This window comes from Kogia breviceps, chromosome 6 (assembly GCF_026419965.1).
Source record: "Kogia breviceps isolate mKogBre1 chromosome 6, mKogBre1 haplotype 1, whole genome shotgun sequence".
NCBI classification, from domain to species: Eukaryota; Metazoa; Chordata; class Mammalia; order Artiodactyla; family Physeteridae; genus Kogia; species Kogia breviceps.
The window spans coordinates 143,794,167-143,817,269 of NC_081315.1; the positions used below are offsets into that span (position 1 = coordinate 143,794,167).

The window sequence follows — 23,103 nt, forward strand, 5'->3', positions numbered from 1 at the left end:
TCTTTGTCATTGTCTGTTTGCCGGTGGGGACAGGCATAAGCACCCCTCCCGTCAGCACCTGGTGCCTAGCTGAGGGGCTCTAGAGCAAGCAGAGGGCCCCACCCTTAGGGGCTCCCCCGAGAGCGCTGTCCCAGGGCGTTCCCGAAGCCAACCCTGGGGCCGTCCCGCCCGGCTCTGCGCACGCTTCCGGGGAGACCGCTTTGGGCAGACGCTCTCCCCAAGGACTGTCTAGAAACGACGCGCCTTTATAAGAAGTGGCTTTTCACTTTCTCAAGTTATAATACATCATCCTTTATTTTTCCAGGCTCCCCTAGTCCGACACGACGTTCACTAGTGAGAAACTGGGGGGTGTCCAGTGGCCAGGGCTCAGATCGCAAAGTGGGGGGAAGCCTCCACTGAGTCCGCTGAGGACTCCCCGCCCTGGCCAAGCCGGGCTGGTGAGAAGCCGGGTACACAGAGGGACTGGCGTGTTACGGGGACAAAAGGAAGCTGAGCGACGTTGACTCACGGACGGGAACATCCAGGACACACAGCGAGATGCAGCTTCACAAGGACGGGGAGGGGGACAGACTCTGGGGACACCTTTGCGGTGTCTCACAGGCCTCTCAACGCATGGACACACGTTCCGCGTCAGGCACCACGCTCTAGCCCCCACCTAATCACAAGCAGGACGCCTTCCAGCGGGGGACCCGCCGGCCTCCTGCCGCGGATGCCCTGCCGACCTTGCGGATGTAGGCGGCACCTCCCATCCCGTCTCCCCGAGGGTCTGGCTGTCGGTCTCAGGACCAGGCAAGAGCAGGGCCCCTCCCTGGGGGTGTCTGTGTTTTATGGGGGAGAAGGGGGGAAGGTGGGACGCCCCTGGCCATGTCACCAAGAGGGCATGGAAATCCTTCATTCTGGGGCACTGGCCGTCAGGGGAGGCCGTCTTCTCTCCAAGACTTGGGAAATGACAGCGAGACAAACAGTGGTGGCTGTACTTTACGCGTACTTACAGACAGCATTACGGGGGGGCGGGGAGTGGGTCTGCCTGTCGGGGTACCTGTGTGACAGGTCAAATAGCAAAAAAGCACAAAGAAAACAGACAAGGAGTCCTGTGTATCGGGAACACAGCCCAAACCCGAAACCACACAGATGCGAACGGTGGAGAATCAGGCTGGAGGTGTGCGCCCCTTCAGCGGGACCATAGAATTAAACTCTTTATATAAGTCGTCTTTAAGTAGGCTCTACTTTTTAATAAAATAAAAACTTCTGTGTTACTTTAAAGATATCATTTAGGCATCTAAGGGATGATCTGGAAGAAAAATGCAGTGCACGGAGGGCCCTGGCAGAAGGTGCCTCTTTAAGACCGAGGTTCCTCCCTAAACACTGATTCATCGCAAAGGCCGTAAAAACCGAGCCCCCATGCTTCTTGCAGCCCTGGGTGGCACTCGCCCTGCCTCGGGGGTGGGGGGCCCATGTGCCAGGCCGTGCCTCCTGAGGCTGAGCGGGTGAGGGGGGCCACGCCGTGCCCCCACCCACCCAAGGCCCTGTCAGCGCCTGTCACTGACAGGCCTCCTCAAATCTCCGGTCCCATCGCCTCTGTGCCCCCAGGGCCCAGGGTGGGGTGGGCACTGCCCGGAGGCCTGGGGGGTGGGCTGCACTTGTCTGTTCCCCCACCTCCGGGGCAGTGACCTTGCAGCATCTCCCAGATGGCAAGCAACAGCGGGGAAGGAGCAGTGCAAAGCCAGGCGTCTGGGCCCTAAACTACGGGAGGGGGCGGTGCTGGCGGAAACGGGGGCACTGCACCTGCTCTGGGACCTCCTCCCGCCCCCAGGCCCCAGCCCGGCCCTTCCACCGCCCACCGTGGACACAGAGAAGCCAAAGCCAAGTGCAAGAGGAGGGGTCTGGTGGTTCCCGCAGGCGCGTCCGGGGTCAGGGCCCCGGGCAGCGTCAAAACAGCAGGGCTTTCTTCTTGAGGTCATTCTTCTTCCAGAGGGCCAGGCGGTCAAACTCTTCTATGCTCCTTCCAAACACTTCCTGGAACTCCTCGGGCGACAGGTGTCTCTTCAGATAAAAAGGAAACCCCAGAGGGGAGCAGTCAGCAACTCCGGCCCCTGAGGCGGGATCTGCAGCAAGGATGCGGCGGCCCCCTCGGCGCACCCGGGGCCCTCGGGCTCCCCGCCTTCCCTCTGTATCCCCATCGCCCTGCTTTGCAGCGGACAGAACCAAGCCCGGGGGAAAGAGGTCTGGTTGGGGCCCCACGGTGGCCAGCTGCAGAAGTGGGGCCACAGCCCTGACTCCTGCCACCTACAGACACGCACCCCACTGCGGAGACAAAGTGTGAAAGCACAGCCGGGAGAGGGCTTCCTCCTGCCTGGGAATGGCTGAGATTTCGGGAGATTTGCACACGTGGGCACATTCATGATTTCACTTAATTTTCATGCCCCCCCCCCCGGTCTGAGAGCCGGAAGGGGGTGGTTTTTATTTCGTCCCCATTTCACAGACGAGGACGCTGAGGTGTGGAGGTGGGCAAAGGAGCCTCAGTTCAAATCCTCCCCTCTTCCCCACCTCTGCTGTGTGACCACGAGTGAGTTTTTTGTCTCTCTGAGCCCGATCCCGGGGGCACAATGGAGAGGCTGAACAGCACGGCGCCAAGGGCACCTGCGCCAGCTAGGCTCCGGGGCCTCAGTCTACTCACCTGTAAATGGGGTCACCCTGGCAACCCCCCCCCCCGAGATGTGTGGGTGAGCGGGTCAGTGCGGGTCAGCTCTCAGGGCTGAGCCCGGCCACGGGCAGGGCCAGCGTGCGTCGGGCGCGTTTGTCATGATCCGAGGTAGAGCAACCTCTGTGGAGCTTCCCCTGCCCGCCACCCGAATTCTAGACTGTTCCTTGCAGGTTTCTGCTCCCATCAACCGCACATCTGTCTTCCTCAGCAGGCCCTGAGTAACTCCTTCTTGCCCTTTGAGACCAGGCTCGGGTGGGCACGGCGCCGTCTCCGGGGGGGCGCTTCCCGGGGGGGGAGAGGCTGTCCCCCTCCCGCCTGGGAGGGCTGAGGGGAAGACGGAAAGGAGGTGCGGGACAGGTTCTGGCCCCAGAGGACCCGGTTCAAATGCCCGCTCTGGCCCCCATTTGAGAAGTGTGGCTTCCGCACGGCTGTGTGGAAACCAGTCTGGCTGTTCTTCCACGGGCTTTTAGCGCACGGTCACCGCGCGACCCAGCAGATCCACTCCCAAGTAGATCCCGGAGGACCCAACCCAGGGACTCACGCAGACACCTGCACACCCACGGTCACGGCAGCATCATCCTCGAGGGCCAAGAGCGGAAACGACCCAACTGCCCATTGAAGGACAAACGGATAAACAAAATGAGCTCGATTCAGACTCGGGAACACGGTCCACCCATAAAAAGTCGTGAAGCTCTGACGCTCGCTAAAACACGCACGCGACTGTTAGGCTGATCCCATTTATACGACACGTCCAGGACGGGCAGGTCCACAGGGACCAAAGCCAGAGCAGTCATTGCCGGGGTCTTGGGGAGGGAGAGGACCGGGGAACAGCTGGCCAGTGGTACGGGGTTTCCTGCTGGGCTGATAAAAGTGTTCTGGAATTGGATAGAGGTAGTGGAGGTCGTACAACCTTGACAATGTATTAAACGCCACTCAGTCATACACTTTAAAATGGTTAAGTTTGTGGCTTTTATAATTTAAAAATCCCAGGGCTTCCCGGGTGGCGCAGTGGTCGGGAGTCCGCCTGCCGATGCAGGGGACGCGGGTTCGTGCCCCGGTCCGGGAGGATCCCACGTGCCGCGGAGCGGCTGGGCCCGTGAGCCGTGGCCGCTGAGCCTGCGCGTCCGGAGCCTGTGCTCCGCAACGGGAGAGGCCACAACAGTGAGAGGCCCGCGTACCACAAAAAAAAAAAATAATAATAATAATAAACAACCCAATTCTTGCCCCCCAAAGAGTGGTTTCCTTAAATTTAAAAGAAAACACCTCACACTAAAGGTTACTGTGATGGTCAAGAGAGAAAACGGCGTGAAGACACATGGTTAACTACAGAAAGCAGAACATCAGTCACTGCCAACTGCGTCCGTCATAAAAATCACCAAATCTGAGCGGCACGCGTCGGGCTTTGGGGCCCAGTGGCCAGCAGGATGTGGGGGAGGGAACCCAAGGGACCCACTTTTGCTGAGTCACAAAACGCCCTCCTAACTGAATCTGGGCCTGGGGTCCGCAGAGGGCGCACACACTCACACACACACACACAGAGACACACACACGACACAGACATATATAGATACACACAGACACTCACGGAGACACCCACAGAGACATGCACAAACACATAGATATACACAGACATACTAGACACACACTCACACAGAGACTCAAAGACATACACAGACACACACACACACAAAAGACATATACAGACGTACACACAGACATATACAGACATGCAGACACATACAGCCATACACAGACACACAGATACACACAGACATACTAGACACACACTCACACAGAGACACACAGAGACACAGACATACACAGACACACACACACACACAAGACATATACAGACGTACACACAGACATATACAGACATGCAGACACATACAGACATACACAGACACACAGATACACACAGACATACTAGACACACACTCACACAGACACAAAGACATACACATACACAGACACATACACAGACCTATACAGACATGCAGACACATACAGACATATACAGACACACTAGACACACACTCACACAGAGACACAAAGACATACAGACGCACACAAAAGACATACACAGACACACACACAGACATATACAGACATGCAGACACATACAGACATACACTGACACACAGATACACACATACTAGACACACACACAAAGACACACAGAGACCCAAAGACATACACAGACACACACACACACATATAGACATGCAGACACATACAGCCATACACAGACACACGGATACACACAGACATACTAGACACACACTCACACAGAGACACACAGACACACACACACCATCAAGCTAGTCTCTGCCAGGGAAGGGCCGTGAGCTGCCTGCTGCCATCTCGGACCTGCAGCCAGGAAGAGGGTTCTGGCCAGGAATGAGCCTCGCGCGACACCGGGGGTTCCCGCCGGCCGATCTGGTGAATCTCCGTGAATCCACAACCCAGCCCACGGGGACTCACAACTGTCATTTCAGACAGCAGCACCCACTTCCAGGTACCATGTCACAACCTTCCCAAGTTCTGCGGGTCAACCAGATGCCCAACGCGAAGGAGAAAAGGAGAGTCGCGTCTCCTGTTACTGGACGAGTGTGGAGCGGGAGCGGGACACGGGCCGGGGTCCTGAGGCCGCGGGGGGCATGGCCGCGGGTGGTTAGTGGGAGCCCGGCCGGCGGGGGGGCAGAGGAAGATCCGAGGCCTGAGCGAGATGCCGGTGTTCAGGGCCGGGCCCTGGGGAGGTGGAAGCAAGGGGAAGGGGCCCAGAGGTGACCGCGAACGGGGAGCCCAGGGGGCGTGGACCGGGCTCGCGGGGTGACGCCCAGCACCCCTGCAGCCTGCGATCTCCTGCTTTAGGGCCCCCGGGTGTCTCCGGGGTTGGGTCTCCCAGGCGGTGACACACAGAGGGGAGGAGAGGGGAGAGCGGCGACACAGGTCACCGCGCTCTAAGCCGGGAAGGGGAGAGCCGTGCGGTGAGGGGGACCCCGTGCTCACCGGCCGGGAGCCTCCCGCTAGCACCAGGGGGACCTCGGCAGGGCCTGCGGGGCGTGGGAAGGGGGCCCAAGGAGTCACTTACGCCCGGCACCCACCGCAGGTCCCATGCAGCCTGTCCTCCAGCCTCCAGACCAAGATGCCCTGAGAACTGAGGCCGAAAAGCTGCACAGAAACCCGGGTTCTACGGGCAAGGGGACCCCCAGCCTTGGGGACCTGTGAACTGGTGGGTTCGCAGGAAGGAGGAGAGGCAAAGCAGAGGACCCTCTGGGGCTGGCACTCCGAAGCCTGCTTCCCCCCCCCCCGGCCCCCACCTGACCACAGGAGCCCACCCCATTGCCCGGGAGGCAGCCGGGGGCAGGAGGGAGGGAGGGGCGCTGCACGGTGTCCTGGCTGAGTTCCCAAGCCCGCAGGCCTGTCACAGTGACCCGGGGTGCTTGTCACATCTGAGAGTGCCCGCCCCTCCCCTCTGCCCCCCCGCAAACCTCCCAAGGCAGCCTTAGGGGCCCAGGAGCCCGCCTGTGTCACATGCCTCCCGGAGCAGCTGATGGCAGCTGGGTTCGGGGACTCAGGCCGAGGGCAAGTCGTGGGGGCTGGCAGGGACCCCCGGGGCTCTGGTCCTGTTTCCTCACCTGTAGGCTGAGAACCAAAGTTGGCTGCCTGCGGGCTCTGGAGGGCAGGCGAGGGTCACGTGGGGAGGGCCTGGCAGAGGGGTCTGTTTGGCCGTCCCGGCCCCGGCTGTGTGGTCTACAGCATCTCACTACACCCGGCTGATCCCACGGCCTCCGGCTCCCGGCAGCTGGGAAATTGGGAATCATCTCCCGCAAGGCAGGGTCAGGGCCCCCCACCCAGGGCTCTTGTTGACTGCACGAGTGCCTGCCGCAGCAGGAGGGACGTGGCAGAGCACGGCTGACCCCGGAGGCCAGAGCCAGCTTTCTGACCCTGGCCCAACTCCCCCGGCCGCTGGCTCCCGAAGGCTGCCGGGACCCGCCGAGGCCAGGCACGGCCGAATTCCCTCCTGAGCCGGCAGGAAGGCAGCCCGGGGCGTGGTGTCTGGGCCGAGGGACGTTCCGGGATGGCCTCGCTTCCGGGGTGCACTGGGGAGAGAGCCCCTGGGGAGGAGGCCGTTTGGGCAGCATGGGAGGGGACCCACACGCTTTGCCAGGGGTCTGCCTACGTGTCACTCTCCAGGGCAGCATCGTGCAAAGACCTCGGGCTCAGGAGCCAGACACACAAGAATCCGGTCCCGGCCGCAGGCCTGTCCGGCTGTGCTGAGTGACACGACCTCAGTTGTGATGTCTGTAAAACCGGAATAATCCTGTCTGTGCCTTCCCCCATTCCCCCTCTGCCTGGAATGCCGGGCCCTCCTCCTCTGCCCACGTAACCCCTACTCACTCCCCAGACCTGGGCTTGGGTGCCAGCTCCTCCAGGAAGCCTCCCCTGACTGCACCCGTCACCCCAGGCTCCCAGACCCGCAAGCCTCCTTTCCGTGGGGTAGACACGCCACGGCCAGTCTCAAGCTTCCAACGTGACGCCACTGAATGCAGAGCTGGCAAGAGATGCCCGGGAGCACATACTGTCACAGATTATTCCCCCCGCACGCAGATGCAACAGCGGTTAAGTAACCTCGAGAGCACAGATGGTAGTAAAATGTAGTCGAGAGGTGAGGGAGGAGAGAGTGTTGAGCATTTGTCACCTTTGCTTTCAATGTAATTTTCATAATCCTAAGTTTACATCATTTGTTTTTCAGTGATGGCTCGTTTAACAACCAGCGTGGGAAGTTCCTGAAAATACAACAACAGGAGCAGCTCTAGCGGCCCCTGATCTCTGAGCGAGCCGGATGCACTAGCGGTCCCTCCGCAACGAGCACCCCCGGGCGGGGACAGGGCCTGTGTGCCCGGGACCCTGCATGGGGCGCTCCTGGGTGGTAGGGTGAGCAGAGAGAAGGGAGGGGAAGGGCTGCTCCTATGCAGGCGCTCTGCTCTCTCCTCATTCAGGTGCCGGGACGCAGAAATAAACCAGACCAGGTGAGCCCACCCCCCAGAGATCTCACACCTGCCGGGCAGGTGGGTCAGGGCACAATTAAGTCCATGCGAGGGCCCGGGACCTGGAGGCCCTGATGCCTTGTGAAGCACCGAGGACATGCCACCGGCACCTTACAGCCAGAGGTAGTTTTCTGAGGGACATGATCTGACTTAACCCTGTAACCTGGCTCCATCGCCAAGGGCTCCCTGAATACAGGAATCAGACATGCCACCAGCATCTTACAGCCAGAGGTAGTTTTCTGAGGGACATGATCTGACTTAACCCTGTAACCTGGCTCCATCGCCAAGGGCTCCCTGAATACAGGAATCAGTAACGGCCACCAACCTCTGCTCGCAGCAAGGGCTCATCCAGGGACAGCAGCCGGGTACCCAGGGCACACACGGCTCTGTGCCAGAGGCACACGTGCGCTCACACCCAGGGAGGCAACGAGTGTGGGGGCTGGTGGTGCCCAGAGGACGTGGACCGGGCCACAGAGGCGGACGTCTCCCGGGTCACCCAGCCTGCAAGTGGCGCATTAGAACTCGGACCTTCTGGCCAGGGGTCCAGGGCTCTTTCTGAGAAGCTGACACCTGATGCTCCTTGAGAACACCGTGCCATTCAGACCAGCAGGTCCACGCAGCTGGGGGGCTAGCCCTCCCCTTGGCAGACGGACCCACCGAGGCCTGTCCACCTGGAAACCGGGCCATCCATGCTGTCCCTGTGTGGCAGAAAGCCCCACTTTTTCTGGGTCACGGACCCTCCGAAACGATGACACAGTGGCCCATCTTGGTAGAATCACGCACACTCATACACGCAGCGTCTGGGTGCAGGAGGCCTCCTCGGGGATCCCAGTTTGGGCCTGAACCCCGCTATTCTCCTGCACTGATGGAGGACCACTGGCCGGGCTCGGGAAGGGGCTTCATGACGGAGGCTGCCATCCTCACCTGCCCTGAGAGTCTAGTTTTCATTTTACGACGTCAGGAAGCCCAGGCTCAGAGAGGTCCCGCGCCTCGCCCGAGGGCATGCAGCCTGGGCGCCAGGCCAGGTAGCTCAGGAGCCCGGGCCCTTCCCTCAGCCCTGACTTCCTGCCCCCTGATGCAGCTTCTGGAAGGAGGTGGAGGCCCTCGGCCTGTGCTGCTCTGCAGGCTACCCCAGGCTAGCCGCCACCCTGCTGGATTGGCCTGCCTCGGTTTCCCTGCAGGGCATTTCCAGTACCCCCTGCCCGCCTCACCAAGTTCAGCTGTCCCACGCCAGCCCACCGGCCACTGCCAGGCCCCCTGCTCCAATGGGGGCTGATCGGGTGGGCTCAGGCCCCAGACCCGCTCAGCCTGCGAACCCTGGACCGGCAAGGCCCACGTTTCTTCCGAGGCCTGGGTCCCACGGTGCCTCCCTGCCCCATCACACTGTACAAGGAGGCCCTGTCTGCAGAGGGGAGTCCTGCTGAGCTGGGTCCATGCTCTGAAGCTTCTGCCCTCTTAGCCGGAGATCCCTGGCATCATCACCATAACGACAGCATCACCATAATGACGATGACCCCTGCCATCTGCGGAGTCCTCCTCTGGGCCAGGTGAGGGCCGGGAGCTCTCCATCACAGGCTCGTGACCTCTTCATAGTGTATGGGGAAGGACGGGGACAGAGGCTCCGAGCTGTGGAGTGACGTGGCTGCCAGGTGGCCCCGACGCCCTGTCCTCACCGTGTCCTTGCCCGCCTCTTCTGCTCCACGGTGGGCACCTACGGCTTCTGGAACATGCCAGGCTCTTTGCCACCCAGACCCTGCAGTGCTCTCCCTCCACTTCACACAGCAGCTCCTCCTCCTTCTACAGGTACCAGTTCAAATGTCCCCCTCTTCCAGAGGGCCCTCCCAGATTGCACTAGCCAAGCGAGCAGGCCCCAGGCCATGTGTGTCCCTCGGTCCGGAGTCACTGCTGATCTCATCTGGTTCTCAGCTCCAGTAGGGCAGGATGGGCCTGTCTCCCCTCCTCACCCAGGGACAATCTGTGCTCTTTGCATCCCTGAATCTAAACCTGTGCTCTCACCTTGCTGGCCGCACTGCCTGCAGCTTCCTCTCTCCTCCCTCAGAGCCCCTTCCACTTGCCTGCCCTAGTCTGCACTGTGTCTCCCTCCTCCCTCCCCACCCTCCACCCCTAAGCCCCTGCCACTTGGCCTGGCCTTGGTTTGTTCTCTGCACCTCTCCTGGGAGGCCCTAGGGTCCCGGAGCCTGTGGCAGACCCGTCTCCCAGACACACCCAGTGGCGGGGAACCCACACTTCACCATCAGTCTGTCTGGCAAGTTCTCATCAGACCGGTCAGATGAGTCTAAACAAAGGACGTTAGTCTTTAACTTCAGAACTTATTTTTCAGGCACATTCCTACAACTCGGGCTTTTCCTGCTTGAGCAAACTCAGGTGTGCATTTAGCCTCAGGGTCTGGCAGAGGTGGCCCCAGAGGAGCCGCTCAGCCTTGTCTCTGCTGAGCACTCAGAACGGAGGACCCTGGTGACTGGCCTGGACACACCCTCCTTCCAAACCTGTTCAGCCGGCAGCCTTTGCTCTCTGCATGAGTCAGCCTGGCCAGGCCCTGGTGCCCGGCTGTTTGGCCAAACACTAGTCTAGGGGTGGCTGGGAAGGTATTCTGTCAATGCGGGCATGCCTACAATCAGCCTTTAAGTGAAGATGACCCTCCAGAATGTGGTGGCGTCATCCACTCCGTTGGGGCAATCACCGAGGGCTTCCTGGAGAAGGAGAAATTCTGCTTCTAAGTGTCAGCTCCTGCCCAAGTGTCCATCCAGCCGGCTGCTGGCCTGCCCTGCGGATTCCACACTTGCCAGCCCCACGGGAAGCCAATTCCTTAAATTAAATTTCTTAATACATGTCTATGTCCATATCTGTCTGTCCATCTGTCTACCTGTCTCCTGTTGGTTCTGATTCTCCGGAGGGCCCTGACTGATACATTTTCCTACCTAAGGAGCCGAACGTGTGCTCTGGGAGGTTGGGGCAAGGAAGGGTGGTTAGAAATTCACTTTTAATGCTGTAATTAATCCAGGAAGATGCACGGTGCGGCGGCCCTGTGTGACTACTTAGCGGGAACCCCAGATCTGTCCCCCAGAAGCCGAGGGCCTGGGGATGTCCTCCAGCTCCCCTACCCCCACCCCTTCCCACCAAGGCCTCCTCTGTAGCTGCTGCACCAACTTGTGAAAACCAAGTACAGGGACGTGTCAAGTGCTAGGAACAGCCTAGTGATCAAGTGCTTGTAAATAAGCCAAATCTGATAAATTCTCAAACTTCCTGCTTTTTCCCCATATTGGGCAACAAGGAGGGACCTCTGTTCTCCTGGTGGCCAAGCCTGTGGCTGATCCTACCTGCACAGCCAGCCACCTTGCTCCTCCACTTAAGTTCTTAGCAATCATTGTTTGGCCAGCCCATAGCACCCCACCCCCCTGGAAACCTTTTTCTAATCCACACTGGCCTCTACTCGGTTCCCGGGCTGGTAAACTGGGGGCGACATGGACAAAATAATGGAAACCACGTGCACATCACACCCGCCTGGGGCTCACTCACGGCAGGTGCTCACGGCTACTTCTGAACAACTGAACAGATGCTCAAACCACCCAGCAGGACAGGCAACAGCGATGTCATCTGACAGGTAAGGGTCAGGCTCAGAGTGGTTAAGTAACTGGTCCGCGGTCACACAGCTAGACATTGTGGAGACTGGATTCACACCCAGGTCATCCTGACCCGAAGTGCTCTCTCCCTCCACCAGGATATGCCACCTTTGGATGGCAAGAGGCCGACGCATGAGCAAAATGGCCAGTCTTTCGGCAAACGCCGGGCAGCCGGGCAGGGGTCTGCAGGAGTGGCCTCAGGTAAGAGGACACTTGAGCCTGCCCGGGGCAGGCAAGGCTCTTCCCCCTCAGAGTGGAAGCTCCTGGCACAGCCAGACGCAGGAAGGATCTGAGACCCTTCAAGGCATGAGGTCCTTGGGTGCCAGGGGTAGGCGTTGGGACCCGGACCCCCCCCCCCCCCCACAGGACAGAAAGTGCTGGATCTCAGGGATGGTGTAAAACTGGCCCCGGGCGGGTCTCCCTGGGAAGCCTGATCACACAATTCACCTGGCTGCCTTCCACGTGACAGCGCTTCCAGAGCAGCGGAGGAGTGCCGCACGCCTTCCAAACACCTCCACGAGTCACCGACCTTTACTGAGCACCTACTATGGGCTCCCAGGTGCCTATATGGCACCTTTCTCTTTGTCACGCTGAGCATCCTGAACTCCCTTGTCTGTGCCTCACAGGCCAGGGCGACAAACGTCATCAGAACCTGGGCTCGTCCTGCGGCACCGAGTGACCGCCGCTCACCCAGCACCCCATCCCGACGGCCCGGAGTCCCACCAGGCGTGGCCCTGCCCCTCCCACTTTGACCTCCCAAACAGGGCCTGAATCTACCCGCTTCTCGCCTCCGCACTGCCGCCACCCTGTCCAAGATGCCACCATTTCTTGCCCGGACAACCCAACCGCCTCCAAAATGGTCTCCCTGCATCCACACAGCTAATTCAGGCGTCACAGTGCAGCCTCGGGCACTGTTTTACTTACGTAATCAGGTTGTCCTGCAACTTAAACGCCTTTGCCTTTCCTAGAAACCAAACTGCTTATGTGGCTCAGGGCCCTAGTAGGCCTCGCCCCTCCTGCCCCACCCACTCAAGCACAGCAAGTTCCTTCTCAAACAGCCTGTGCTGCCTCCTGCCCCAGGGCCTTTGCACCTGCTGTGTGCTCTTCCTGGAATTCTCTTCCTACCTGCCACGACTCACACACACACACACACACACACACACACACACACACACACACACACACACACACATACTGCACCCAATTAACTTTTACCCCCTTTTAAATGTTCACAGGCCCACCCTCCTCTCCTTTAGAGCTCTTATCTTGGTGTATAACTTCACACGCTCATCTGGGTCATCAGTTGATTGACGTCTACCTCCCATCAGGCTGAGTCTACGGGCAGAGCTCATGCTGGTTTCTGCTCTTTGTGCGTCCCCTAGGGCCCAGCTCAGTGCCTGGCACGTGTTCACCAAACCAGTGAGGCTCAGCCAAGCACTTTGGCGGTAAAGGATGCATAACAAGCCTTGACCGTTCGACGGACGGAGTGGTCCTCCTTCCAGGGACCGACCCTACAGAGGTGTGTGGGCACCACCAGCTGTCTGCCCACGTCCATCTTCTCCCCTTGCTGAGCACACAGCAGACCTGCAGCTTTGCCATGTGACCGAGCCCCAGCCAGCGGCCTGTCTCTCCACAGCCTGGCCCCTGGGACCCTCCCCTGTGTGGAGCTCAAGCCCAGCAGGACCCTGTGGGGCTCCCGGGCACGGAAGCCTTTCTGTGCCCCCCGTTTCTTGTTTGTAGGGAACAGACTCCAGCCCCCATGACCTTCCCTGAGTCCCGAAGGGCAGATTCCGAACAGCTGCTAATCAGGGAAGGGCCCGGATGCAGAAACAAAGGAAGAACAGCCAAGAAACGGTAGTGCAGCCCTGGGGAAGGGTCCTGGTTCCACCTCAAGGAATACACATGACAATATATTCTGAGCTCTTTATAGAACCAGGACCCGAATAAATGGAAGATGTCAGTATTCTTCATTGCAGAAAAGACCACCGGAGGCCAGATTAAAGGAGTGCAGGCCCTGCACACGCCCTGACCTTATCAGCTATCCCCCCCCCCCCCCCCCCCCCCCCCCCCCCCCGCTTGAACCATGGCTAGAAATCTCCTCATCAAATCCACCCAGGTTGGGACACACAGGTTTTCGGGGCAGGAGCCTGCTGTGGCTCCCTTTGCCTGGTAAAACGATAAAGCTATTTTTTTCTACTTCACCCAAAACTCCGTCTCCGAGATTCAATTCAGCCCCAGTGCACAGAGGCCAAGTTTTCAGCATGAGAACGGGATGTGAGACCACCACGCAGCCACGTCTAAAAGGACGGGCAGATCCCCGTGAACCGGCGCGGAAAAATGTCCACATACAACTTAAGAGAGAAAAAGCAGATGTCAAACTGCATGAACAGTATGGAGGCTACGCACCCAACAGAGAACTCAGTTATCTCTGGGTATTTGTGCAAAAAAAGAGATTTCCAGAAGCACGTCCGCCCCGGAGCTAGTTTTGACTCGGTAGGGGAATTCCATGTAATGTTTACGTTCTTCTTTGTGTTTTTCTGGACTTTTACAAGAGTTATGAATTGTTTTTATATTAAAAATAAAGCTCTCGCCCCTGAAATAAAAACATCGGTGTCCCTTCCTCTCCTGCTGGGATGTAGCCCCTCGTGAGCCCCTCCTGGCTCACGCCCCAGCTCCAAACCCTGAAGGCTGTGGGACGTGCCCTTCTGCGATAACGCTTCCAATCTGCCTCAGAGAGACGCACCCTTGGGTGTGTTCTTGGAGATTTAGGTGATTAAACCCATTACCCCCTCCTCCAAGGTTTTTTTTTTTTTTTTTTAAAGGGAACCGGTTACATGTATTAACCACTTGATATTTTGCACCTTCACTCTGTACTGTAGCAAAATAAGGGTTGGGGTATGGGGGTTGGTTAAAGCGAACCCCAGACCCAAGAAGGAAGCAGCCAGTCCCAAGGGGCGGGTGGCCCCGAGGCTGCTGCTGTGTCAGGAGCTGGAGCTGGAGGCACACCCCCCACCCCCCACCCCCCGCCCCGCGGTGGAGGCTAGGAGCCCTCAGGGCACCCACGCTGAAGGAACAAACAAACATGCAGAAAGGTGGGAGCCCCTCAGGCGGGTCCTGACTGAGTCACCCAGCAGCGACAGCCTCCTGCTTTACATCAGGGGGACAAGACTACACCCTTAACAAGGGTTCAACTTCAGCCGGAGCCAGGGATTGTCACGGGGGAGGCCCAAGAAGAGGCTGCCTAGGACCTGTCTTCCAGATCACAGGGCCGGCACCCCTTAAGCTTGATTCGGGGCCTGCTGTGTGCCTTCCTGCCCTCTGAGCACCTCCACGTGCTCCCCCGTCCCCCACTCACACCCCAGCTTCCTAGCCAGTCCGGCTGCCCCGTCCCCAGCCCCGGGAATGACCCGCACTCGTCCTAACGGGTCACAACATTCCAGTCGTCCTTCCTCTTCTACGGGGTGAGGTCCAAATGTCCTGCCGAGTGGCCAGCCTCCTGAGCAAAGGCCCTGGGGTCATTCGGCTCTGTGGTCCTTTGCTGGCAAGATGCCGCCCACACCCTGGGGACTCCGAGACTCAGCAGGTGGCCTGCACCGCCTGACCACGGCACCGCCTGACCACGGCACTGCCTGACCACAGCACCACCTGACCACGGCACCGCCTGACCACGGCACTGCCTGACCACGGCTGTGCTGGTCTTCCTCCCCGGCCTCAGCTCCCCACCTCCCTGCAGCTAAGCCCTTGCTACTGCTGTGAGCCCAGCACCAGCCTCCCTGTCTCTAGGTCCCAGGTCTCAGAGCCCCTCTAGGAGCACCCCCCCTCACCCCCAAGTCTCTTCGCTGCAGACGTTGAGCCCGGGGGAGGGGAGGTGAACGTCCGCCCATCAGTCAGGCCAACACACACAGAGGAAACATTGAAGAGCTGGAAGAAGGGAGTCTGGGTCTGGAGACATGATCAAGCCCCACCCGAAGGGACCCCTCAGTCATAGGAGCTGGCAATTCCCTTTTAGCTTCCACGGCTTCGGGTCAGGTTCCTACTATTGCAAAAGAGAAGTCAAAATGGACACGCCTCCCCCACTGCGGCAGCCACACCAGCGTCCCTGTCCCCTCCTCGCCACCATTACCCCGTACCCCGGGCGAGGGGCTTTATGTGACCTCTCGTGGGTACAGCCACCCACCCAGTGCCAACATCCTCATCTTAAAGGGCGGGGATCAGGGCTCCAGAGCATCTGTCTGGACCACCCGAGACGGCGTTTCTCTACAGATCTGCCTGGTCTCCACTCATCTTAAAGGGCGGGATCAGGGCTCCAGAGCATCTGTCTGGACCACCCGAGACGGCGTTTCTTTGCAGATCTGCCTGGTCTCCACTCATCTTAAAGGGCGGGGATCAGGGCTCCAGAGCATCTGTCTGGACCACCCGAGACGGCGTTTCTCTACAGATCTGCCTGGTCTCCACTCATCTTAAAGGGCGGGATCAGGGCTCCAGAGCATCTGTCTGGACCACCCAAGACGGCGTTTCTCTACAGATCTGCCTGGTCTCCACTCATCTTAAAGGGCGGGATCAGGGCTCCAGAGCATCTGTCTGGACCACCCGAGACGGCGTTTCTTTGCAGATCTGCCTGGTCTCTACTCATCTTAAAGGGCGGGGATCAGGGCTCCAGAGCATCTGTCTGGACCACCCGAGACGGCGTTTCTCTGCAGATCTGCCTGGTCTCCACTCATCTTAAAGGGCGGGGATCAGGGCTCCAGAGCATCTGTCTGGACCACCCGAGACGGCGTTTCTTTGCAGATCTGCCTGGTCTCTACTCATCTTAAAGGGCGGGATCAGGGCTCCAGAGCATCTGTCTGGACCACCCGAGACGGCGTTTCTTTGCAGATCCGCCTGGTCTCCAGGCCGACTGGCTCCCACCCGGCAGCCCTCCTGACCCCGGGGGCACTGCTGGTGCCCCTCAGCCATATCCACGCCCCTAGGCCTCCCTCCCAGCAGCCACCTGAGCCCCCGCCCACACCGGCAGCAGGGCAGGGGCTGGCGCTGGCCGGTCACACACTCTACCTCAGGTGTTCCCAGCCCCGGGGCACAGGTGGGGCAGGTGGCCCTGGGCCCTCAGGAGCCTCCAGACCCCTCACCCCAGTGAAACCTTCCTGACATGGCTGGGGAGGTGAAGTCCATCGCTGGCCATTGATTTCCTCGTGGGAGGACAGTGAGGATGGATGAAGTACGCACTCTGGCCACTTGGGACCGTGGCTCGTGGTGGGGCCTGGTCAACAGATGTCTGTGCCCTTGACCTGAGGGTCTTTTAAACGTACACTTGCTCCCAGAGCTCAGTATTATTCAAGATCCGGGTGAGCGTGGTCAGACGAGAAGCCATGAGTTGGGCCGATTTTCTGAATATCAGAAAATATCAGGGAAGAGGCGTCTGTTGCCCAGTTACGCACAGCGACGCAGGCTTTCCTGCCCCGAACCGCAAGCAGCTGTGCCCCCCTTTGCACAGCCATCTTTGCTGGGTATATGACCATGTCCTCCGGTCTTTGAAACAACGAGGGACCCTGACTCCAAGCCCATCGCCGGGCACCGCGTGGTCGCCGCGGGGACCTTGGGGGCGAGGAACGTCGACTTTGTGGACGTCAAGGCAGCTGCGGGGACTCGCTCGGCAGACGTGACCCTCCCCCCCGGGGCCCCTCTCACCTCCAGTCGCGTCCGGTCCACGTCTTTGGGCAGCTTCACGCGGAGTCGGTTTGTGACGATGAGGGCGTCATAAGGGTAGATCTGCGGGGAGAAGCAAGTCCGGGTTCACCCAGGAAGCAAGCATGTGCGGGGACAAAAGAGCCGAGGCCGAGGCCAGCGGAGAGGTACATACTTGCGTCTGCATCTGACACATACATTTCACAGGGAAAGCACAACAAAAGGAACTTTTAACCTGGGCAGGTGCAGCTCGGCAGCTGGAGGTCAGCGCGGGAGCGGGCGGCCCCTCTTACCTTGTATTCTGTAAGAGAAAGCAGAGACCACAGGGGCTGGGTTAGAACACGCGCCAGCTCGGCCCAAAGGTGGAAGCAAGCCCGTCCAGGACGCCCACCCTGCCGGGGTGGGGCCGGGCCTTGCAATCTCTAACCCCGCCCCGCAGCATCCTCCGGGCTGAGGGGGGGGAACGGGCTCTGGGATCTCCGGCGGGAAGCCAGGAGCAGGAAGGAGGCGCGGTCAGGAGGCTGCAGGCCAGACTGGAAGCCGGACGCGGCACTGTGTTGTCCCTCAGCTGTGCTGCTGTCTCCCTGGTGGTCCGGGCCTGCCTCGGTTTACCCCCGTGGAGACAGGCAGCCTTGCTGGGGTCGAACCCCCCTGCCTCTTACTGTTTTACCTTCTTTACCCTTTAGCTCCTCCTTTTCAATACAGAGCTCCGCACGCTAGCTTTTTAAAAGGTTTTCCTTCCAGGCTAAAAGCGGCTTGTTAAAAAATAAAGTCGTACGGATGGGAGGCCTCCGCGAGCACGCAGAACCCACAGGGCAGCATCTCTGGATCTCGGCCACGAGCAAGCCTGTCTCGGGAGGGAGACCCTAGCGAGGGGTTGGGCACCGGGGGGCCGGTCCTTGAATATCCCCACGTGCCATGCGGGGTCCTGGAGGCCACTCAGAGCTCCCTCCACTCCCACATCCAGCGCGAAACAGCCCAAGAGAGCAGGCTCTGGTCACCCTCGGGTGACAATCGTGAGTGAGCATCTCAGAGCTGGCAGAGCCCTTGGGCCGGCGCCTGCCACGTGACCGGGTCTCTCTAGCAACACCGACCTCCCTGCGGGCCCCCCTGCTGGTGTGAAGCCCTGGGAGGCCAGGCGGAGAGCAGGGCTGGAGCGGGATCTGACCCAACTTCCGACCCGCGGGCTTTTCACCGTGTCTCTGCCTCCTTTGCTGCTATAGAATTTAACGGTAGGCGTTGGGCTGGCCTCAGCCCTGGCGTGGGACGCACATTCCAACACAGACCTCTCCCCGGGTGACCCGGAGCGACACGTAAGTCGGGGGGGGGGGGAGTTGGCGGCGCTCGAGGAGAGCACCTGGGCCAGGCCGCGGAGGAGCAGGAGTTAGGAGGTGGGGAGCGCCGGGGGGAGGGGGAGAACAGGGCGCAGCTCAGGCAACATTAGGACGGAGGAAATCCAGTGCTTGACCGGAAGAGGCAGCGACACGGCCGCCCCGGCTCCGCGACTCCACCATGCTCGGAAGCCTTGTGCCAGCGGCCCTGGTCGGCGGAGGTTTCAGAACGAAACTCGGGCAAAACCGTTAGCGACCCCTGCCCCAGCCAGAGACCCACGGGGTCCCCGCTTCCTGTACCTCGCGTGCCCCAGCTGGCATCCAGGTCTGCTCCACAAGGGGCCAGATTGGCATTCTGGAAGAGAAAGAGAGAGGGCGGCAGGCGGCAGGTTGCAGGGGGGCAGGCTGTCGCCGGGGTCCCGGCGGCCTGGCCGGGGAGGAGGCTCAGGCCACCGTGCCCACCGAGGCCGGGCTCTGGAGGGGCCGTGTGGCCGCCCACGCCCGTTGGGGGCCGCCGGCTTCCCACGCGGCGGCTTTGCTCACCTACCTCCCGCCGCCTCCGGCCCTGAGCTGCCCCTGCCTGTCCAGCCGGCTCCTCCCCGCTGTGAGGACAGCTCCGGGGCGCCCGGCCCCCCGGCCCGCAGCTGTCCCGGCCCCGCAGGGCGGCTGGCTGGGGCTACGGCTCTGCTCCCCTCCCGACGCGCTGTCCCCAGGGGCTCAGGTGGCCGGTGTCTGTAAAGTCCCCCGCGCCGATCCCAAGTGTCGCGAGCACCCCGTCCAATCACAGTGGCTGTGATGGCTGACGACGCCCAGGGATGGCACTCGGAGGGGGCACGGACCCGGCCACCTGTCTCAGGTGCCCCCTGCACCCGCCCATGGCACGGGCAGCCACCTCTGACGCCTGGAGTTCTCCTTCGCCCCACCCACCTGAAAAAGTCATCCTGCAAACCTCGACAGAGGGTTCCCGCCCCACGGTGCGTGTGCCGAGGCCCGCAGGGTCCCTCAGTCCCTCTCCTGTCCAACTCTGTCTTGGCCCTGCATCCGCCGCCCACAGTGGAGAAAAACGTTTTATTTGTGCCCGTATCCCTGGCGCCTGGTACAGAGTCTGACACGGGGTCAGGGCTCTTGGCCAGCGCTTCTGGAACGGGGTACAGGGGTTAAATGTCCACGGAGAGAGCTCTGCAGTTAAAGAAGGGATTATAGTCTTCACCCTTGGGTTGTATTACAGGGAAAGAGCTTTGAGCACTAATTTACTGCAAGAGGTGATAGGTCAGGAGCCGGTCATGGTCCCGGCGAGTGCGGGGGCAGGACGAGGCCTCCGAAAGCACCGAGTCCAAAGTCCTTCATCCTGAACAGAGGAAACTGAGGCCCAGAGACGCCAGGATGAGGGCAGTGAGGCGGGTAAGCGCCTCAGTGGAGGGTTGGAGCTGGTCTTCACGTTTCTGATACTTTGTCCATCATGGATTTTTTTCATTAATTTGGATTTTTCAAAACATTGTATTACCTTGTTTACCTTGATTTCTGAGTCCTTTGGAGAGCAATTTGCAGATATTTTCTCAGGCCACTGACAAGGACCCTCCGTGCACCTGCCTGGTTAGGGAAGCTCCCGCATAAAGCAAGGCAAACCTGTCTACCACCTGGCCCGGCCGCGATACGAGAGAGAAATGCCGCCCCCTAGTGCCCGCTGCCCTGCATCACAGGCTGTAAACTCCACGGCCTCCGCCCACCTTGGGCAGTTAAACCCACTTCCTGGCAGCAGAACCGGCTTCCTCTGGTCCGCCAGGCTCCGAGACTAGACAGAGAGTCTCAGGAGGGAGGGTGGGGCATCCCCCGGGTGGAGGCGGGGGCTGGGGGGGGTGGTGTCACCGTGTCAGTCCAGAGCAGGGAAAGAGCTCTCTACTCCTGGCCTTCTAAATGCCAAGTGGTGATTATTATCACCATGTAATAGCCGAGGCCCAGAGACGTGAAGCAACTTGCCCAAGGTCACACAGCTAATATATGGAACTGTAAACAATTTAACCCGTGCATTTTACTTTTCAAAAATTATACTGGGATTGATAACGGTGAGAAGGAAATCGTGGCCATTCACCATTGTTCTTTTCTTGCTAAAGCTCACACTGGAGTGCGCCGTTTTACTCACTAGCCACTGAGGTGCAAGTAAGAAGGAGTAGAGACTTGCTTTTATAGTAACTATTCGTTTGGGAACTACGCTATAGAACTTAGAAGATTTCACAACTATAATGTTATGTGTCCTGGCAGTAACCTTAAGAGGTCAGGATAATTTTTTTAAAGACTAGGAAATAGAGACTCATAGAATTTAAGTGACTTTTGCCCAAACATACACCCAGGAAGTGGCGGAGCTGGGATTTGAACTCGGGGCTGCCTGATGATAATGCGTGTGTTCTTTCTAGCATATCCGACTCTCAAAATTTGTTAAGGTTTTCCTTGTAGTGACATACATGAACCTTTTTATGAATGTTTTATGGAGATGTGAAAACCCGATTCAAAATATACGAGTCTTTTTCATATGCCTATTAGATTAAGTTCGCTGTTTGCACTATTAAATCGATCTCAACACTTTTTTTCTCCTTCACTAGATCCATGTCTGATCTCAAAAGAGTCACGTTCAAACGGCCTACCATACGTGCGTTTTATCAAGGTCTCTGGCCTTGCCACGTTGCTTGGCAAGTTTAAATTTATGAATGCTGTTAACTGCTTTATAACTTGTGTCATCATGAACTAGTGTTCCTTCTTTTTACCACAAATTCTACTAATTCATCTTAACCTTAACTTCTACCTTATCTGATATTAATACCACCACTCATGCTTTCCTTCTACTTGTGATTTTGGTTATCTCTTTCCCATCCTCTGACTTCTAATCCATTAAAAAATAATTTGTGTTCATCTCGTGATGATACATGTTTCTCTTCTTTTATTTTTAAAAACATCTAACCTGACAGTCTTTGTCTTTTAGTAGGAAAATTCAGTCTGTTCTTATTTAGCATCAGCGTTTTTCAAAATGGGACTCCTTCCAAGAGGCTACCGTGTGGATCTGTCGGTGACCAGCGGTCAATCTCTTAATAGCAGACCGTGTGGCACATGTTGGAACCAATGCTGTCTCATCCACTGGAAAGCCTTTGGTAGGTGGCTGTTTCCCTACTTGTTCTACAGAGAGGTGTGAATATCTACCATGTGTCAGGCTCTGTGGCGGGCTACTTATCAGGACATTTTAACAAGCTTTGGGACATATGGTGCTGGCCCCTTGGGACAAACCCCTTCCAGAACAAGAACCAGGCACACCTCCGCCTCCCCTGATTTTACTGACTTCCTTCCTTCCATTTGACAATAAGAACTACACAACTGGTCCTGTTCAGGAAGTTCACAGCTAAGTGTCGATGGTTTTCTCCATACAGTGTTCTTCTGTGTGTCTCTGATCTAATTTTCTCCTACTTCTTTCTTTTCCTCTCCTTTGGGATTTGGTGTTACTGGGTTTTTGGTCACTCTGCATCTGGGCTTTTACTTTAGGTCACCTGGAATCCTTTCAGAAAGTAAAAACAAACCAAGAAACAACTTAATCTGACATGGCTGAGCTGTAAAAGACTGGTCATCAAATTATCTGGCTTTTCAGCTGAGAAACAGGCATACGATTACATTAGAGTCTTAGAAAGAGTGAAAAAAAATAGGAGAGAACATTGGTAGGGAGAAAAGAATCCCCCCAAAAAGTCAGCAATAATTTTTATCAATCTCCTGGATATTCTAATGTGAGAAGCTAAAAATCCCCGTGTGGTGATGAATTCCATCTTTATCGACTGCCCAGGACGTTCCGAAGGGCTCACTCACAGCTTTCTAACAGTCTGCTCCCCACCCTGAGGCCAGCAGGGGAAACATTCCCGGAGGGTTCAGCTCTCGACTCTGCAAAGCTTAAGAGTCTGCTCTCTGCTCTCGGAGAGGCCTGAAGACGGTGTCCCCGCCAGAGTGTCTGGATCAGCTGTTCCCAGACCCCTTGGGGGTGGAGCCTCCGGAGGCCACGCCTTCCCCACAGGTGCTGGGAGCCACCGACCCGCGTCCTTCCAGCCTGGCAACCAAGAAGGGACTCTCCCTAGAGGATGCATAAACCGGCCGCCAATGACGCAAGCCTGGAAGTGCTGGCGTTGATGCTCTCGTCTCCCTGATTTTTTTTTTTTTTTTTGCGGTACGCAGGCCTCTCACTGTCGCGGCCTCTCCCGTCGCGGAGCACAGGCTCCGGACGCGCAGCCTCAGCGGCCACGGCTCACGGGCCCAGCCGCTCCGCGGCACGTGGGATCCTCCCGGACCGGGGCGCGAACCCGTGTCCCCTGCATCGGCAGGCGGACTCGCAACCACTGCGCCACCAGGGAAGCCCACGTCTCCCGGATTTTGAGAGACACCCCAGGACTCGGCGTGGGGAGTGGAACGCCTCCGCGTGGACATGCCCATTCCGTGACCTCAGCACTCACGGCCCCTGAGCCCGGGAACAGCCGTGCCGGGTGAGCAGAGAACGTTCTGACTGGCGCTCAACGCCCTCAGGACCCTCACGCTGAGCCTAAGGATCTACGTTCCCCGGCGCTGTGGGAGTTCTGTGCACTCCTGCTTTCTCATGTCCCCGGCATCCTTCCTTAGGAGGGAATTCAGCGGAGCATGCCACGTGCCGTTCCAGCTCAGCCCATTCTGAA

The 23,103-nt window shown here is 58.6% G+C and overlaps 1 protein-coding gene across 2 annotated transcripts in view; it reads right to left on the reverse strand.

Annotated features, from left to right (window-relative positions):
- Positions 1 to 266: 266 nt before the first annotated feature.
- ABLIM2 (actin binding LIM protein family member 2) overlaps positions 267 to 23,103 on the reverse strand; it is a 152,642-nt gene continuing 129,805 nt past the window's right edge. The window contains exons 19-22 of one of the 2 annotated variants that reach the window (XM_067036752.1): positions 18,713 to 18,767; positions 17,375 to 17,382; positions 17,085 to 17,165; positions 267 to 2,043 (exon numbers count right to left, since the gene is read on the reverse strand). In XM_067036752.1, the coding sequence (XP_066892853.1) occupies positions 1,930 to 2,043; positions 17,085 to 17,165; positions 17,375 to 17,382; positions 18,713 to 18,767 (258 nt within the window). In that variant the 3' untranslated portion in view covers positions 267 to 1,929. Of the gene's footprint in view, positions 2,044 to 17,084; positions 17,166 to 17,296; positions 17,383 to 18,712; positions 18,768 to 23,103 lie in introns of those variants that run through there. The other variant, XM_067036736.1, reaches the window with a different exon arrangement.